Source organism: Thunnus albacares, chromosome 14 (assembly GCF_914725855.1).
Source record: "Thunnus albacares chromosome 14, fThuAlb1.1, whole genome shotgun sequence".
Classification (NCBI taxonomy): Eukaryota; Metazoa; Chordata; class Actinopteri; order Scombriformes; family Scombridae; genus Thunnus; species Thunnus albacares.
Window position 1 is genome coordinate 21,759,368 of NC_058119.1, and position 19,413 is coordinate 21,778,780.

The window sequence follows — 19,413 nt, forward strand, 5'->3', positions numbered from 1 at the left end:
TGTGCGATGAGACAGATATAGATGACTCTGACTACCTGATGGGGCTGGATGCGCTGGATGTTGCTGGTAAAGTCAAAGTAGAGGTGGAACTTGTCAATGTCGTTGTTTTTGGTTTGCTTGGTCCCTGGTTTCTTCTGACTTTGGTCAGACTTCTCCTGCTCTTTTCCCTTTAGCGCCGACTTGGACACAGAAGACTGGATGGTCACGAAGCTGTTCTCACAACTGACACAAAAAGAGAAACACAAATAAGGGAAGTGCAATGTATTATTATCAACGTATCGAGCAAAAGAGACTCTAGTCCCAAGATCAGTGAAATAAAGCCCACTATGAAGATTATAATCAAAGATGACAAAAAATGTAAATGTTGTGCGCACATGTGGATATGTTCTCACAATGTTTTCACGTGGGTGAGTGTCTCAGGGTCTTTGGCTATCATATCAGCCAAGATATGCTCCACACCTGTAGCCACTTCTTCCACTGATGACAGACCTGACAGAAAAACACAAACACACACACACATATTGTATTTCTAGACACAATATTCTCTCTTGGACCTTTAACAACCTTATAAATCTGAAAGGACAATACATAATTTCAACAATGAGCTTTTTGCACAATAATACTGGGATTATATTTGGGTTTGTGCATGAACATGTGTGTGAATCAGTCTGTGCACTACTTGAATCAAAGCTAAATAAAACTGTCTTGCCCAGTGGCTGTTAAGAATGTGACCTAATTGAACAAATATCCTAAACTGGTCAAAATCTGCATATAATAAATGGATAGTATTAGTAGTTTCCCTAAATGTGATCTATTAAGTAAAAAATTGAGTCTGACACAGGGAGGTTCCCGTCCAGGTTTAATTATTCATAATGTTTAAACCTCTCATTGTGTGTGAGCACGTATGTCTTTCTGTCTTACCTTCAGTACCAGGTTTAACCCATGCCCTTAAATCCAGAGTGTGTGGTGTGTCCATCAGTGTGGAGGCAGCCACCTCAAGGCCAAGAGCTTTGGCCCTGCGAGCCTTCGTCAGCTTGCTGCCTTTCTTATAGGGAGAATACTACAGACAAAGACAGAAGCACTGGACTGAGATGACTGGTAAAGAGAGAGGCAAAACCCACTTTCATGCAAAGTGTGGATAAACAACATTGCGACCACAAATGAAATTACAGGTATTACTTTAGCCTAAAAATGTCATTCTGACCACATGATCCAGTTCATCAGCTGATCGGCAGCTCCTCAGGTCTTGTTCCAGCTCGGCAGTCAAAACCCCATCCTTCTTCAGGGTCTGAATCACAGACTGGGTCTTCTTAGCCAGAGAGCTTTAGCAACGAACACGTAGACACATGCAAACAGATTATATACATTAAACAATTGCAACACACACAGCTACACAAGATAAAAAGTATTCATATGCACACATGTAAAATGATCACTGTTCCAAGCCTCAAAGCTTGACCACTAGCACCATCTAGTGGCCAAAGTCAAATATGCTGCCTGGAGATAAACCCTGTTCTGCTCAATTTATATGAGAAAACATTTCATGGCTGAGGTTTGAGGAAACTGTATCTGAATGTGCCTCTGCATGCATTTAATGGGGTAATAAGGTGTAAGATGTTTCATTTGCCTACCATAACTCCTCATATACCAGCTGGACGTCTCGGACGGCATCAGCGTCCATTTGGTTAATCATCTCTTTGCGGTACCGCACCATGAACGGCACAGTGTTCTCCTCACGCAGCAGCATTATGATGTTTGCACACACCCATCGCTCCACACATGTCAGGATGGACAGCACCTAAGCGGAAAGACACATACATGCAGATATTCATACAGTATATCCATATAATAAGTAGGCTGTCAGACACTGACAATATAAACACCAACTATTAAACTGTTTTGTAGTCATTCTGTTCAGATATAAGTAACTATGGATATGCATACTGTCACTATGAGTGTTCAGCTCACCTATTGGATAGCAGTTTGAGTCTGGGTGCTCTCAGTCATGAGAAAGAACAACTTGTACTGGTAAAATGTTGACATTTCCCGTCCTTTGCATCTTAATGTACACATGGCACTCAACTCACCAAGGTAGTTATATTTTATTAAAAGCCTGTATCAATCGGCTATCAACATTACTGCTATGTGGTTACTGGACAGGTTTTATCTTTCAGTTGGCAGCGTTTCATGTAAAAACACAAGTTTTGCTGTTTTCAATTGTTGGTGCAGTTTCAGGGATGCTCCATTGGGTCACTTTCAAATTGTCCACACATTTTAGCAATGTGTGTCTGGCAGTCAGACAAACCCTTTTCCCCACATAAAACACACACACCAACAAAGCCTAAAATACCTCTATTAGGTCCCAGTTCATATTGAGTTCATTCCTCAGAGCTTGTGCTGTTGATGACGGTAAGGCAGTGTGTTGTCCCTGGCAGGCACCACTGGTCTTCTGTTTCTTTAGAGAGGGCTCACCAAATGTGAAATCTTCATCCTTCACTTCCTCTTTCTTTACTTTAAACCCAGCTACTGATGACCCCTCGCCTGCCCATCTGTCTGCCTGATGGGCTTCTGAAACAATAAATGACACCCTCTACAAGAGAAAACAGAAAAAGAAAGAAAAAGGGATGAGAAACACTTGATGTAAAATTAATAATGGGATATGTACTTTGTTTGTTAGAACAAACATGAGGCATACACAACAGAGAGCATTGTTGTCTTTATAAAGTGTTGAAACAAGAATGAAAAACTCAGTGAAAATAACTAAATTTATTCAATACATTAGAACACAGAGCACAGTAACACACAGATATTCTAAAGTCAGTTATAAACCTGTGTTACGGTATGTAAGTCATACTAATAAAATCACGGTTAGAATCATTGCCAATGCTATTCCATCTTCTTTGAGGGCAACTACTGTGTGTGTGTCACTAAAATTATCATTAGTCTTACCTCCTCCTTCATTCTGATACTTGGCTCACCCTCTTTGGCCCTCTGTCCCTCTGGACAGTCTGTTGGCTTTTCTCCGTCACCTTGTCCAGCCTCATCATCATTTTTGCCCTCATCAATTTTTTTCCTCTTTGTTCCAGCCAGACCTGATGCAGCAGGATCCTTCAGGAGTGTAGGGGCCTGTGTTTTGCGCTCTGCAGCAGGTTTTCGTGGTGCCCTTGGCTTAGGCTCTTTAGGCACTCTGGGAGCTTTGGGTTCTTTTGGTTCCTTTGATTTAGCAGTTCTCTTGGCAGCAGCAGCTTTCTTCTCCCCTGTCGCAGGGGCTCTGGCGGTCCGGCTGGGGGCTTTCGGCTTTGGCTCTGATGGCCTCCATTCTTCATTATCCTCATCATCGCTGCTTATTATCTGGGAAAATGACCTGATGGTAAAGTAAGAACAAAAGTAGCATAAGATCAGCATATTATAAGTACTAGGTGTTTTGAAGCATAGTCAAAATTCAGTCAAAATACAAAAAGATATGGCAGTTTTGGATCTATATCTTTTCAGAGTGTGGGGGGTGACATTTGGAACAGTTTACCAGATGATGACAGGTGTATAAATTTCTTATTTAATGAAATGGAAAGATGAGAGATGGATGAATATATCTAGTATTTTAATAAAATTGTACAACTTGTATAATGATTATCTACTATATCTGCATCTCACAACATTCAGTCAGTAACGTAGCAGGGGCACAGCAGTATTTGTTGTTGTCATGATTTTAGGGTAAGCCAGGACCACTATAGAAATAGGTCATGTTAACTTTGAATGTTTTTCACTCTTTGTTTTATGTGATGTTTGCAGTTTTGTTTGTTTTTCTGCGTGTCCATGTTTTATGTTCATAGTTTGAATCTGTGTGCTTTTGTTTGTTAGTTTTCCTACTGAACATGTGAAAATGTGTGTTATGTGTAGGTTGGTTTATGACAGAATAAAACCAAACCAAACCAAAGAATGACAGAATAAGAATTCTTTCTGCTACTTTATATGTTTTCCCCAAGTTTGCCTATGAGTATGTGTGTCTTCACTTCTATACTCCAGAAAGATAAAAATCACTTACAGGTCTGAGTCCACATCTTGGTACTTTACAGCTTTGCCAGTTGTCGTTCGAGGTCTTCGCATCATCTGTTAGAGAAGGTTAAGTTAGCTACAATTGCATCTGTCCTGTAATTTGGAGCTGCAACGATTAGTTGATTAGTTCAGTTCGATTAGCTCGGTTAGCTCGATCAGTTGTATCCAAAGTATGATGAGGCAGACCTAAAGTAACTGCACCATCAGAGGATCAATACATCAAGCTTAGTTCCCTGAGAGATAGAAAAGCAACTTCATTACAGAGTGTAGTGGTCTCAGAGGACAAGTAGCAGTTTCTAAACCACTTCTCAGGAGGGGAAACGCTTGGGGTGGAATACCAGCATTTCACAGTGGATGACTGGAAAAAAGTCCTGTTTACTGATGAATCCAAGTTTGAGATTTATGACAGTAACAGAGGGGTGTATCTAAGGAGACGAACAGGAGAGATAATGATACTGCAGTGTATCAAACCAGCTGTGAAACATGGTGGAGGGAATATTCTAGTCTGGGGGTGTTTTTCCTACTCTAGAGTTGCACCGAACTGACACCCTGTTGGACAGGGTGTAGCCTGTACCTTCAGAGACATGCTACACCCTCTGTTTGCATCTTTGTGGAAAAGGATTCATACTGCAGCAGGATAATGACTTCAAACACACCTCAAAGCCTTTGCGAGAGCTACTTCAAGACCAAAGAAGACCAAGGAGGTCATGGACTTTCCTCCACATTCAATTGACCTCAACCCCAGTGAATATTTATGGGGGCATTTGAAGACTATTTGCACAAACTTGTGGAGTCCATGCGCGAGTGTATGCTGCCATTAAAGTAAAAGTGGGACATGCCAAATACTAAGATATTCTGAAATTCATGTACATTTTTCAAAGATTCAAAGTATCACTCAAATTGTTAAGCTGATATTATCGTTTGTAATGAAAAAACCTGCATTACATTTGAAACAAATGCAAAATAGAAGTAGCCTATCTTGACTAGCGGTCCCAGACTATGGACCCCATTGTATGTGCAAACCTACTTGGCAATAAACCTGATTCTGATATTTTATAGACCAAACAACTAATAAATTAATCGAGAAAACAATCAACAGATTAATCGATAATGAGAATAATCGTTAGTTGCAGCCCTACTGTAATTTACCACTAGCTAACTGACTTCATAAAATTATGGTAAGAGCCTTAACTTGTGGAAGTGCTAAATTACCCACAGTTCACACATTGTTACCAAGCATATTACCGTTAAATAGAAAGCATGTTATCTATGCTGACTTTAGTAGCAATATTGCATTTACTGAAACAGCATTGACCATTAACTTGCATATGTCTGCTAGCTATCACAACCAAGGTTAGCTGTAATTTCAAATTTGGCGCTTCACAGTAAAGCTAGCAAAGTTAGCTGGCTAGCTGCCGCTTCACTGTGTCATGTTCCTAACAGACACAATTTCCTCACATGATGTCAAACGTAACGAATGGTACCTTTGTTCCGTAGAAAATGCTCAATATTCTTTATGGCTGCTGTGTGACAGTTACTGCGTTGGAAACCAGCTACTGATGCAGAAAAGCTGCTTCCTGCAACAGTGTGAGTTCAACCAATCACAGGGTCCTAAAGTCTGTAAAGGATGACGTCATTCTTCTTCGCTTGATTAGTCAACTTACAGCCTCATTACCGCCACCTACTGGACTGGAGTGTGTAGCAGCAGATTGACATGAATAATAATGAAAATGATAATGAAAATGTTTCTGCAGAACCCGTTTCTTCTTCTTCCTCTTAAGTATACAAATGTTCAGTATATTCATCATTATTATTAAAGGAAAACTTTTAAAACAATTTTTCAAGTCTGCATTAAAACAATAGTCAGGTGCCCAAATGAACTCATGACACATGTTGTTCTTGCTTCATACTGGCCAAAAAATGGGGGACAAAATCCACAGCCCTCCTTCCATGAAAAAATGTATTTAAAAGTTTATTTCAGCCCTCCACATTACTCAAATCAAGTCAATATCTTTAATAGTCTTTTTAGTGCCAAATTTCCTCTTTATGTTATGATCCTTCCACTGCAACTGAGCAGAAAAACACTGTCCGTTGAGACACACAGAGGGAATTTTTTTGCTAAAAATATTTTAACTATGGAAGATATCCTCTTTATTTGACTTATCAGACAGTTGAAACCTCATATTAACTTCATAAAAACTTTTAAATATATTTTTGCTCAAAAAAGAGAACAGTGGATTTTGTCCCCCATCAGTATGAACAGGGAAGGATGAATCATTGTAGCAAGCAAAACCTGTTTCAGTGTTTATACAGGCAGCTGACAGACTTTAAGACTGTACCAATAGTCATTTTAAAATCAATGTTCATTGCACATCTCAATCATTTGCCACAGAATTTCAGATTTTATTCTGTATGTGTATGTGCTGATGTAACTCATAGTTGCATCATCTACATGATGCAACTATGGCTAGACTACAACTTTCTGCTTCACTTTACTAACTTTACTGGGATTAAATATATCAGACATTAGTCATATGATAATTGTTTGATTTCCTGAAACTGTTAGTGTCTCACAACATCCCCCCTGTGTGCCCCTCTTCGCACTTTCACTTCCTTTAATCAGCCACCGCCTCTCAAATGTCAGACTGTCATTTTATCTCTACTTGTCATAAATCAGTGTTGATCAACTTTCCAAAAAAATCTGATTTAGGTGAGCAAGCTCATATGTGAGATGCCATAATTTTGGTTTATGTATATGTCCATACATATTTAGAATAGGTATACAGGGGGAAAATAAGACATGATGAGCAGAGATCTCTAAGCAGATGTTGATATTTATTCATAATGTATAATTAAAAATCAAAAAAATACATCAATATTTCTGTATAATCTTTTTGACACTTCCTCCGTTGTCTTGAAATGACAGTGTCTGCAGAGGATAGTGGGATCTAAAAGCTCGGGGGCTATGATCAAGAGCCAGAAAAGGTGATTTGTGTGACTATATTTTGGATAAATTAATCCTGAAAGATGAAATATTATGAATTTAATTCTACAGAAAACAAACGACCCACAATGCAAACATCTCAGTAGAGAATAAAAAGCCCTCAAACCAGAATATTACTTGGAATACTATTAATACTACTAGCTAAATACTTCTGAAAAATAATTTTACTAATACCCAAACACTAATTTAATCATTTTTTTCCCTAATCCTTATCATTGGCATATTATTTTCTTTTAATTAATATATTTAAATAATATATAAATATCAAAAGGAACTAAAAACATCTACAGCAGCTGTCTGATGATTGCTAAATATCGTTACACTCTGCCCCTGGTAACTGATTATGCGTCAACATGAGCAGCCAATCAGAAATTTAGTTTGAAAGAAACCCAGCCCAGAGTACAATTTGAGAGTGTTGGTTTTCCCCGCCTGTTACTTTCAGTTCCTCCTGTCTGTCCGCAGAAATAAAGGTAAAATCTCACTGAATCCCTCCATTTACATTTGTGGAACAGCTTGTTGGAACCTCACCAGAAACAAAGTACAGTATTATTTCTGTGTGTGTGTGTGTGTGTGTGTGTGTGTGTGTGTGTGTGTGTGTGTGTGTGTGTGTGTGTGTGTGTGTGTGTGTGTGTGTGTAAGTATATGTGTAAGTATGTCTGTATCAGTATCATTATATTTTTTGTGTTTAAACACCTGTGTTAATATGTATGTGTGCGTTTCCAGGTCTGTGTTTGTGTGAAGATGTCGGACCCCGAGAACACAACCCAGCCTCTCCTCAGCCCTCCCAGCCAAACAGCCATCAATGTAGGAGCATCAGGACAGAGGTAAGGACTGTGTTTGTCTTTCTTTGTTTATGTTTTAATGGGGTCCCAACCACAGGAGACCCATCATAGTATTGGGTCCAAAAAACAATTAAACCATTTAAATTAGTACAAGAGAATACTTTGATGAGATCATAAAAAATCCTGAAAAAAAGATGGAAGAAAGAAACATTTTTGATGTGTCACATAGAGAGAGAGAGAGAGAGAGGAAGGAAGAATAACAGAGAAAATGTGAGTTTCCTGTGATTTTACCTAAGATGAGATTGAACTGGACTACATTTGAATAGGTGGGGCCAGATCGTACCAACCTATTAACAACAAACTACATGTACTCTCACTTTACATGTAACCACGATGTAAAACATGGTGTTTTGTTTTGTATTTTTATGTAATTTCCTACCTTCCAAACAACCAGTGGTTGGCATAAAAACCAATTGCTTTTTTTTAAAATTACATTATTGTTATGAGGTAATGCAGTATCACACAATAATAATCACTAAAGTAATTGATTACCAATCTGTAGCCAGTTCCAAGAGCCTGCTGATAGATTTTCATATTGTATGGAAATTAATATAACTCCTAAAAAAATAGTCTAAAGCATGTATTTAAAATTTGTCAACAGTATTATATTGTAAAGTATACATGATTTTTAGAGTAATAAAACCTGTGTGGTCCCTTAAAAGGGTTTTTCTTTTTTTCTATAGGTAGATGTCTTCATAGACCATATTGTGTTTAACGTCTTAAAGGAAAAAGATCCTGATTGGAACATTACACAATCAATATTGTATTTAATGACTTTTAGTATCAATTTATTACAAAATTGACACACCAGTTAGCTGAGATTAAAGCATATCAGAGAGGACGTCATTTGGATAAATGCGATTTTCCAAACTCCTCCTTGGTGTGAGTTAACAAGGGAAAAGGCAGATATGAAAAATTCCCAAACTTTCACATAGGAATCTGCTTGGCAACAGCTGATTTCATCACTCAGTCTTTGATGAAATATACACTACGTAGCGTGGCTGAGGTTCCTGTTTTAGAGAATTCTCTGATTCTCAGCCAAGCATCAGCCTCTACGATGTTCCTCATAATTTACATTCCTCACCTTTTTCTTCTCTGACTCTTGATCAATATTTTTGGCCCTTTTTTGACCAAGAACTGATAATTAAACAGATAAAATGACTAATGATAATGTTTCCTTTTATATTAAATCTCAAGACTTCTCTCCTTTTTTCGCTGTTTATCCTTCTGATTCCATTCCTTCTTGCTTTCCAGTGGCCGTCCCACTCGGGCCTATAAGGTGGCATTTATAACCCTGTTGGCCTGTGTGCTGATTGTGGGCCAGTTTATGATCGGCTACTTCATGTACCGCCAGATGAATGACATCAAATCTCTGGAGGAACAGAACAACGGCCTGAAGGCAGAGATGACGAAGGGAAGATCTGGTGAGGATGCCAAAGTTAATTCAAATTAGGAGGGATATAGAATACACTGTTGGCATTTAGCGCAGTGTCCTACACTGCAGAATTGATAAATAACATGATAGAAAGAGAGAAAAATAAATAGTAACAAAGCATTTGAAATCAGTAAATCAGTTCAGGGGACTTACGTGCAAACCAATTTCTTCCTCTTTTTTCTAAATCTAAATCCTAACTGAACCATACACTTATTGGGAATGCATGGGACTTTCCCAGTAGACACAAAAACATAATTGAACTTTTTAGAAAATTGATACAATCCTTGTCAGTGTTTAAAACAAGCTGTGTAGGGATGACTTTCTTTGGGTGTTAGACTGGATTTAAATATCTATTTCTCCTCAGCAGTATTCTTCCCATTTATTTCTGTTGGGGTCTAACTTATCAGTATGTTTTTCTACATCTAACACACGCTGTCTTCTGTCTGTAGATGTTATGCCTGTGCGGATGCACATGCCCATGAGTGCCTTGCCCGAGCTGATGGATGACTCTGTGGATGAGGTAAATTCTCCTCCATAGTGAACTGCATGTCACCGCCCCAATATGACAGGCTGCCCTAAAGACTTTGGATTGGTTCTGCAATGCACTTTTTTTTTTTTCTAATTGTTTCCACCCAGTTTTAACAACAAAAGCTGGGAGATTGTCCTCAGTCTCTATGAACGAAGCGTTTAGAGTCTAGTTACTTATCAGTCGACAAATATTCTGATACTGATATAACAGTCTAGGAGATTTATCAGTCAAGCTCTAGTAACCATTGAATCCATTTTTTTTTCTACTGCAAGTTCCTATCACACATTTTTTTTTAAAAGTCCAGGATTAATACGGTGACACTGATAGTTGTGTCTTGTTCCTCTTATGGATTTAATCCCATTATTTTCTACTAAAACAAAGCTCAGGATGTGGATCGTTTTCTTATTTCTGTTTTCTTCCACTGATTGTATTGCAGGAGGCTTCTACTGGAGCCCCAGACAAAACAGGTATCTATGAATCATGTTTATCCTATCTAACCATAATAAGAATTCATGGTTACAATTACATCCTCCTTTTTTTTCCCCTCCCATGTTAACACTTTTTTCTCTGACATTCTTCTTCTCCATTTTCCTCCCCCGCTCGCCCAGTCCCTCAGCAGGCCACCGAGTGCCAGCTGGAGGCTGCTGGTATGAAGGCCGTGCAGGTGCCAGGTTTCCGCCCTGTCTGTGACTCACGTGGCCTCTACCGGGCCCAGCAATGCTATGGGAAGCACTGCTGGTGCGTGAACCCAGTCAACGGGCAAGAGATCCCTGGATCCATGACCATGGGAACTGCCAGATGCAGAGCAGCTTCCCTCATTGGTGAGACAAGATAACTGGTCAGAAAACCTAACAAGTCAGATTTATAGAGATGAAGATTTATAGATAACCAGAAAAAAACTAATTGTGACAATATTTGCAGTTTTGAACCAGAGTTTTGGTACGTTGTATGTTTTAAGTTAATATATGTAGTACTTTGACTAAAAACTTGTACTTAAGTTTTATTTTACCAACATTATGACAGCTAAATTTCATGGAAAATCACCTTTTTCACTGATACCACATGGTTACACTTTTGCTCTCCATACAACATATTTGATGTTGTTGCTTGTTTGTTATTTAGCTGAATATCTCAAATCATATCTCAATATCTCATATCTCAAGTAGAATGAGACTGAATCATACAAACAATGTGGTTATTTTGGTCAAAACTGAAAAACTTTAAGAACCCGGGCTACTATGTATTCATACTTCTTTCTCTTTAGGTGGCATGAGCAGTGTGCTGACTATGCCTGATCTTGATGCCTGAAACTGAGGTGAGTACCACACGGTGTTCCTGATTCACATTCTCTATGTATACATGAATATCTGTGAGCCTCATGCAAGATGTGATTATATTTCACTTTCAGTTGAATTCAATCCAATCAAGAAGTTTTTTTCAGATCTTAAACATTTAAAAACTTTTGGAAAGTGATTATTTTTAAAGGACATTGCTAAAACTTTAAATTGATTGTATTTTCCATCATCTGTTGTCTGTTTCTTGGTACTTGCAGCTGATGGGAATCTCCTCCAGTGACCAGCGACGATTCAGCTCATAATCATGATATTTTACCATTTTGTCAGCTTATAATCTTCATATTTGTAGGACTTGATAAGCTAATGGAGTTTTATATACTAATGATAAATTACCAAATTATAACTTCTTGCTACCATCTTATCAACTTATTGCAACTCATCTGAAATCAATATTATATGGACAGCAGTAACTTTTGCTATTGATGCTTATTGATTATATGCTTTCATCTTTCGGTTTTTAAAGGCTAGTAAAAGTTAAGGATTTAAAATACTTTCTTATTGTTTTACAGACTTAAAAAAAGGTTTTATTCAAATTTTGTCCCATGTCAGTTTGATAAAAGGAACTAATTTTTGATGTTGGGAAGTTTGTAAAGAGCAGTGAGTTGATAAATAACAGCATGAAAAGCAGCTAGTGTGGGCAGAAGGCATTAATACATATCATTTTTGTTTGTTTTGGCAACATGTAGATGTATGACCACCAGGCCTTTAGATGAATTTAACCAAAAATCCTGCAGATAAACAGTGTGGTCACCTGGATCAGCGAATGTTTGGCTAAAGTTAAAAGGATAAAACTGTTAAAGCATTGACATATTTGGCACAACCAGAAAGCAGTTCTAAGACAACTGTTAACTGTATTTTTTCCATTTATTTGAACAACCCAAATAAACCTTTTGAAGACAGTTTGAATGGTTTTCATTTATAAAATCACAACGGGATTTCAAATAGCGAAGTTGAATACTCCGGGATTGATGTGAAGGAGCGAATACCCATGACAACAAGTCAGTTAGATTAGCCAGTGAGACAAAGCACCATCAACTGACTCGTCGTCTTCTACAGCATATCAATGTATTAAAAGGATGGTATTACCTCAAACAACAAGAGAAAACATGCACAGACATAATTCAGGAAATTAAGAAACTAAAACCATGAAATATATAAGAGCAGCAACACAATGATTGTCAATAGGCACAAGTTGTTTCTGGGTTCCAGTTACCAAACATACAGTACACATAATTTTCTGATAGACTTTCCAGTCAACGTGAAAATAAAGACAGAAGCTCAAACTGAACACACACGTTTTCTCCTTAATGGCCTTTTTGTGTAGTACCTGTTACTGCACTGTGCACATAAGCTGTGTTCATTTCAATGGTAGCAATAAAATAACTGGGACAAATAATGTTGCTGTCATGTCAAATTGTGGATTGCAATAGATTGCACAGGTTTACCCAATAAAGTGCACAGTGAGTGTATACTGTAGTGTTTAAATGTATAGATTGGTATATTTTTTTAAAGAATGATGGTTTTAATTAGACAGAGACATATTGTGAAATACATAGCTGTGTATTTCATGGATGGGTATAAACCCTATTTGTGGGTTGAAATCATAAGGGGGACGAAAATGTGTGTTACTTTCCAGGTTCTGCACCTAAGTGAAACATCTGACCAGCAAAATTAAAACTCAATCTCATGCATATCTGCTATATTCTGAGGTTTGCTACTGTTATGTTGCAGCAACAGCATTTTTTTCCTCACTTTTACAATTCAAAAAACCCTTACAGTACATACAACACATCAACATATGATATAGACACCATATTTAAATGAGTAAAACTGTCACTAAATCACTGAGATGCTTTGACAGGTTTTGATGTTTATGGAGACAAAAATGAACCTCATTGGTTGTTGTAAGACAAAGTAACAGCTTTAAATCTCTAAAATTTCTACAAGTGCAAGAGATCAACAAGTTTCCAGCATAGAAAATAGGCAGCCAAATCCCATCAGGAAAGGCTATTGCACACATGGCATGAGATGATAATATCAAGTCCGGACCAGAGTAGGCACTCTAAATACATATTTTACATAAAATACTTTTAACTTCCCTGTTTTGATAAAACTCCCAAGTGCAATAAAAACTACATCTTACAACTAAAATTTCACTTTGGCGTACGTTTTGTCCTGATAGACTACTGTGTTTCCCAGCTCTTGCAAACTAAAGTCAGAATGACTTTCTTTTAGCAGTGTGAGGGAGAATATATAGTGAAACATACTCCTTTTTGAATGGAGTGTAGAAATGTTTACAATCATTAAAATGACAGATCTCTGACATTCCACAGAGAAGAGGACTATAATTTAAAAGTAGAAATGTTTTACCAAATACAAAATTAAGCTAAAACCACATGAAAGGATGTGCAGTTACCTGCGAAGGACAGATCACATCACACACACAGACTTTGCTCTGACACCTGGGAGCAATGTGAAAATAACAAGAACCATGAAATGTTTTGACAGGTTTTGTGCAGAGAAGCACCATGAGATGTGATGTGGGACAATTTTTACATGCTCTATCTTGAGCATCTACCAAAAATTAGTCAGGGCTGCTGTAATTGATTTCTGACCACTAGAGGGTAGAAGACATCAAAACAAATCTCTAAATCTCACATGCCTCATGTTCAACAGACACCAAATAAGGACAAATTTTTATAAAGCACTAACACATCACATGCAAAAAGTTCTTCTGGGAGAAACTCAACAATCTAGATGAATAGTAAAAGAGATGAGACATGTTTTTCTCCTTTAGAAAACAGGTGAAATAGCAACATGCCTGCCCCTCAAATGTGGCTACTGGTTAGTCTCATTGTGTATCAAGAAATCCTCGGAAAGCATTTAGTCCCAGGCAAGACAAAGTTGGGGTCAGAAATCAATAATAGCAGCTTTAACTTTTTTTTTTTTTTTTTTTCCAAAATGGTAGCAGTCTATCTGAATTTCATTCATTAACCAAATTGGAAGGACATATGGGGTCTCACGTCTAATGATTAATTGCATTTGTAATCATTTTAGCACAAGCTCAGACTATTCAAAATGCATTACAGTCACACCTTTTCTATACTCAGGTGGCTCCTTACTCTACATGTTGGCTTGCAACTTTAGAATTTGACTATTTATCCATCCATTTGGAAGGAGAAATTAATAGCTGTTGAAACATCTAAAACTTTTTCCAAATACATACAGTACCAGTCAAAACTTTGGACACACTCTCTCATTCAAATGAACGGGAAGGTGCGTCCAAAGTTTTGACAGGTACTGTGTCTGTTCCCGTATGCAGCTGTAAAGGCACCCTCTTCTTATTTTTCCTCCCGTCTCCTCACTTGCGTCCTTCTTTCAGATTGCGGATGTAGTCTTTGATGGTGTTTTCAATGTTGGGAACGGCATAATTTTGTGCCGCATAGATTCCTGTACATGTTCCAACAGCAACACCTAGCAACGCTGAGGAGCGTAGCCTAGCAACAATGTACCCAGCCAGAAAACCTTTCAGGAAAGGAGAAGCCAGCAGACTGCCACCCTAAAGAGGTTAAAGGAGAGGAGAGATTAGAACTGCTATTTTGTTGTTAATAGAGTGGTTTTAGATCTACATCTGAATTAAAGTAGTTTTCATATGTTTTTTTTATAGCTGCCTGGTCTGTGATCAGAACTCAGGGTTGAATAATCTGAGCCTGTGTGTATCTTACTGGAGGAACCCCAGTCTGTATCTCATCCTCGATCCGTCTCTGGATATCCTCCAGCTGATCCTTCAGGTCCCCCAGGTCCTTGAGTTGGCTCAGAGGATCCTACACACACACACACACACACACACACACAGAGAGAGAGAAACACACAGCAGTTTAGTGGACATGACCACAGTTTCTTAAACATTGAGTACATTTAGCTAGGGTAAACTATTGTTTGGGTTTTTAAGGCGGCAAGAAAAGGTCAACTTTTACTAAAGATCATGTCTCCTAGTAAATTCTTTATAATATGAACAAGAACAGCGTCAGACTTGAACAAATAATTGACATTATTGGACCAGTCAACAACTAGGACCTGAGATACAAATGTTTACAAATATGGACCATTTATCAAGTTGCTTCTAGGCTTATTTCACCCATCAACTGCATTTCTTAGTGGGAAACACCAAGCAACATCCACCTCTAGGCCAATTTACTCAGATTAGGCATAAACTTTATGTTGCCAGTAGTGAATATGGAACATGTGTATCAAAACTAGCTCATTTAGTTATTAACATTGATGTCACTGATGATTAACATATTATGAAACATGTAAACACAGTGTATGATGTTTCAGGACAATAATAGAGAACTCAGTCTCAACTTTAAAGTCTGTCTTAAAACAAGACTAGGTCAAAACCTAGTATATGGCTGGACTGACCATGTATGGTCAATGTGTGAAATTGGGGTGGTAGTGTCTATAATGTGAATTCCTTGATATTAAATGTTCATCTGCAATTTTCTGTAGTGGTCCCAGTAATATGTGCTGGTAAAGGGTACTGAAGTAGCATATCACATGACATGGTTAAGCTTTGTTTGAGTCAAAAAAAGGTTATGTAGTAGCAAGAACAATTCTTTCTACTCATATCTTGGGATGTTTGATTTGAAAGAGAATTTTTAAAATTCTAAATATAACTATTCAAATGACCTATCTGTTAACTCCCCCTGCTCTTTCATCTGTTTCATTTTGCAGATGTCTCTTGTTTTTCACTCTGCATTGAGTGCTTTGTCAGAGAAATGGTTATTTGGGGTGCTTTAACTGTGCCTCATGCCTTTATACACCTTTTTTTACTGCCTCTGATTATGGAGGCTGCGGTGGAAATTGTAAATTACAGTTTTGACAACATTTCAGGTGTACATTCAGGAGGCTTATCTCCATCCCGTTACCACAGTTACAGTTAAATCAAGCGCACCTGTACAGCAGCCGCCCCACACCGAACTGATATAACAGCTACATGAGTCACATGTTCTACCAGCAAAACTAATGTTTTAATGCTGTTGTTCATCATTTGTGATGTGAAAACGTCAGTGAAATAAACAGCTTGCTTCCTGGTATTAGTTCAGTTATAAAATCCAAACGCACAACTACTTGATTTGACTAATTTGGACGGTTAAAGCTTCATATTACTTTCAGATAAACTTTAACATACATTTTTGCACAGAAGGAAGCTGTGGATTTTGCCCCCCATCACTTACACTGTAAGTGCATTATGAAGGGATCTTCTGGATCTTCTAATGAACAGGAGGACTGATTATGTCAACAAAAAAAAAAACCTGTTTCATTGTTCATTTGGGCTCCTCACTGTTGCTTTAAGACAGACTTGAAAAATTGTGAACCTTTCCTTTAATCTTACTTAAAGACAGGATACGTTAGGCAGGCTGGGATGTTTTCCACATCGTCCAACTGAGTAATAAAATAGTTTAAGTCACGTTTTTCTCACCACCAAAGGTAAACAAACGCTCTTAGTTCTTACTAACTTAGCTAATTTAGCATTGGGTTAGCAGTTAGCCACCAGTTCTCCCTTTTCTTTTACAGAATGTTAATGTAATGTTTGATGTAGCTTATATGTATTCACAGCACTGTAGAGAGTTAAATATATTAAAATATCTCCACAAATCAAATCATATTGACGTTAATTTATACTAGTTTAGCTGAGAATAGTTCAGCTAAACTTACACCAGAGTGCTATGTTGCGATAGCATGCAATCTGTTCTACTACCTAAGCTAACATCAACAGCTAACGCTAATGATAACGTTATCTGATGCCTCCTGAATGACATAATAAGTTAGGCGGTTTGTTATAATCCCAAATATCTACAATTAAAGCAGCGTTAAGCGTGGAAAGCTGAGGACACCGACCTTGTCATTAGCCATAGCTTCACTTGAGTGTTGTTGATGTTTCTCTTCTTCTTTTTCTTGTAGCTTTGATGAAAATGAAAAGCGTGCTGCCCTCTAGTGGTCACTTACGGACCATGCAGAGGTGTTTTTTTTAACTATTCTTCATAATTAGCTATAGCCTAAAAACTTTCATTAAGGCATAAATAAAAATGAAAAAACGTTCAAAAGACGTTTTACTATTTCTCACAGTACGAAATGACATACTGTACGTGTGGATACTGTTCCAGAGTTATGATAATTGGACAGGACTTCAAAAATTTCCCCACAACCACTTAACCGGCAGACAGCTCTCGTACTCTCATAGGCCTCATTAGTGTAACATTTCCTGATCCTTTCATCTCCTCTCCACAATTCTTAAGATATATTAAATTATCTGGCGCTGCTCTACACTGACTTGATATCATATTGTATAAAGCAAATTGCGTCATTCTCTAAACACCGACCCCAAAATGTTTTGTCAAAACCCATCATATCTACATACTTCTGATCTATTAGTGCTAAGCAGTTCCGTTCAAATATTCAGTCATAGATCTCCTTATTCTTATATAAATGAGAGGGAGCTGAGAGGAATCTGTCTAATTAACTTGGGCTTCTTCTTCTTCTATTTTTTTAACTGGTGCTGGAGAGTCTGCATGAGAGAGCAGGGATAAAGAGAGCTTCAGAAAGGACAAAAAAGGGAGAACTGGAGTAAAAAATTAGAGAGACAGAAGGACAGAGTGTCACAGAAGCCACGAGCTGATAAATTCGCACTGTCGTCTCACCATCATTGTAACAGCACACAGCCTAAGTAAGGAAGAAAGATTGTAGTAATTATGGAGTAAATTAGTGGCATTTTTCTCCAGAAATATAATTAGAGTGATTACAAGGACTGAGTTGCATTTAAAACATTGTGGAGTCATTTTTTCTCAGAAAGTATTGAAAGCCTGCATGATAGGTCAAAAATGTGAATCACAGAGAGAGTGCAAAAGTGAGAGTGAATGGCAGAGCTTGGAGTGACAGCAGGCGAGGAAGGGCTTGAGAAAGATGGAGAGAAGTATTAGAGACTTAAGAGAGAACAAGAGAGTGATTTTAATCTGACTGAGAGATGGGAAGAGACAGAGAGACTGAATCTGCAAGAGAGAACAGTACAGTATGTTAAAGACTAATTTTAAAAGATTAATTTTGCCACAACAAATGATTACTTTTTAAACACTACTTTGCAGTTTCTTCTGCAGCACTTTGTTACTCTGGGGGGCCTGAAAGTATTTAATCTTCTCACTCGACAGGACAGAGAGTCCATTAACTTTTCCTTACTCAGGGTTATCACAGCACCAACCTGATATGGAGCGCAGTATTTAACGGTCTGTTCAAGCTGGAATAAAACAGTCTGCATATTTTTGCATGAGATGAAATGGTGGTCACACTCTCCCCTGGACTGCAAGGATTTAAGAGTCGGAAGCAGTGATGGAGGTAAGGTGTCTCTGATCCTCACTACTGTTGATCATTTAAGAAGGGTTATTGATTTTGGCTGAGGCATATTTGGCTGACTAATCTTTGGATGCCACTGAAAAGGAGAGGTCATGGAAGCTTATGGTGCAATCATTATAGTGATGTGCTTTGAGGTAATGTGAATTCATATACGTCAGAAGCACATTATAGATAGACTGTCAGCATGATGAGGATGAGGAGATGCTGGAGTGTCATAAGGCACAAGGTGTTTAAAATAAACAGACAAATAAACAGAATATTTTATATTCAGTGAGCAACAGAACAATAAATAACTTTTATAGCTTTTATGACTAAAGATTCATCTATTATTCAACAAGCCTAGCTGATTTTTTCACTCTTATATAATGAAAGGTTTGTATTAATACCCAAGACAGTAATTGAAAGAGTTGTTTGTGCAGATATAGCCATTATAATTCAACAGATGGGAAAAGAAAGCCCTGTGCACACCAGCTTCAGTGCATAAAGACTGTTTTGCAGGAGGCTTTGAGGACTAATTCAAAATGTCAGTGCACTGGGTACACCTCACTGACTGCATTCAGTGTAATTTGTGTTGTGTCTCCTGTACCATCACCAAACTAAATGGGAAAAATAAATCGCTCACAAAAAAGATTTATCAGACTCTGACAACACGTGTGCAATCTGGAAACTAGCATTAAAGAACAAGTTTACTTTTTTCTATTTGATAATCATTCCTGCTGTTCATGCTGGCTGTTAAGAGATCCCTTCATAATGCACTTTCAATGTAAGTGATGGGGGACAAAATCCAC

At 37.9% G+C, this 19,413-nt stretch overlaps 3 protein-coding genes across 4 annotated transcripts in view; 1 reads left to right on the plus strand and 2 right to left on the minus strand.

Moving 5' to 3' along the window:
- srbd1 (S1 RNA binding domain 1) overlaps positions 1-5,661 on the minus strand; it is a 58,206-nt gene extending 52,545 nt beyond the window's left edge. Inside the window, exons 1-9 of one of the 2 annotated variants that reach the window (XM_044373560.1) lie at positions 5,538-5,661; positions 4,043-4,107; positions 2,950-3,364; positions 2,351-2,590; positions 1,632-1,798; positions 1,205-1,322; positions 922-1,060; positions 393-489; positions 36-222 (exon numbers count right to left, since the gene is read on the minus strand). In XM_044373560.1, coding sequence (XP_044229495.1) covers positions 36-222; positions 393-489; positions 922-1,060; positions 1,205-1,322; positions 1,632-1,798; positions 2,351-2,590; positions 2,950-3,364; positions 4,043-4,107 — 1,428 coding nt within the window. In that variant the 5' untranslated portion in view covers positions 5,538-5,661. Of the gene's footprint in view, positions 1-35; positions 223-392; positions 490-921; positions 1,061-1,204; positions 1,323-1,631; positions 1,799-2,350; positions 2,591-2,949; positions 3,365-4,042; positions 4,108-4,709; positions 4,825-5,537 lie in introns of those variants that run through there. The other variant, XM_044373562.1, reaches the window with a different exon arrangement.
- Positions 5,662-7,467: 1,806 nt separating this feature from the next.
- Positions 7,468-12,117, plus strand: cd74b (CD74 molecule, major histocompatibility complex, class II invariant chain b). Its single transcript, XM_044372749.1, has 8 exons — positions 7,468-7,527; positions 7,781-7,881; positions 9,154-9,323; positions 9,784-9,854; positions 10,300-10,330; positions 10,472-10,684; positions 11,128-11,178; positions 11,416-12,117. The coding sequence occupies exons 2-7, from the start codon at positions 7,799-7,801 to the stop codon at positions 11,169-11,171; spliced, it is 612 nt and encodes a 203-aa protein (XP_044228684.1). The 5' UTR covers positions 7,468-7,527; positions 7,781-7,798; the 3' UTR covers positions 11,172-11,178; positions 11,416-12,117.
- LOC122996945 (SLC35A4 upstream open reading frame protein-like) lies at positions 11,801-17,199 on the minus strand. Its single transcript, XM_044372751.1, has 3 exons — positions 17,120-17,199; positions 14,944-15,042; positions 11,801-14,777 (listed from the first exon to the last, which is right to left on the minus strand). The coding sequence occupies exons 1-3, from the start codon at positions 17,132-17,134 to the stop codon at positions 14,580-14,582; spliced, it is 312 nt and encodes a 103-aa protein (XP_044228686.1). The 5' UTR covers positions 17,135-17,199; the 3' UTR covers positions 11,801-14,579.
- Between the last annotated feature and the right edge of the window lie 2,214 nt (positions 17,200-19,413).

Bases quoted from the DNA above. Each gene is read 5' to 3' on its own strand.
- cd74b (XM_044372749.1), top strand. From the start codon at position 7,799: ATGTCGGACCCCGAGAACACAACCCAGCCTCTCCTCAGCCCTCCCAGC. The intron at 9,324-9,783 runs GTGAGGATGCCA...TTCTGTCTGTAG, and splicing joins GATGACGAAGGGAAGATCTG to ATGTTATGCCTGTGCGGATG. The intron at 10,685-11,127 runs GTGAGACAAGAT...CTTTCTCTTTAG, and splicing joins CAGAGCAGCTTCCCTCATTG to GTGGCATGAGCAGTGTGCTG.
- LOC122996945 (XM_044372751.1), bottom strand. The intron at 14,778-14,943 runs GTAAGATACACA...TAACCTCTTTAG, and splicing joins TACAGACTGGGGTTCCTCCA to GGTGGCAGTCTGCTGGCTTC.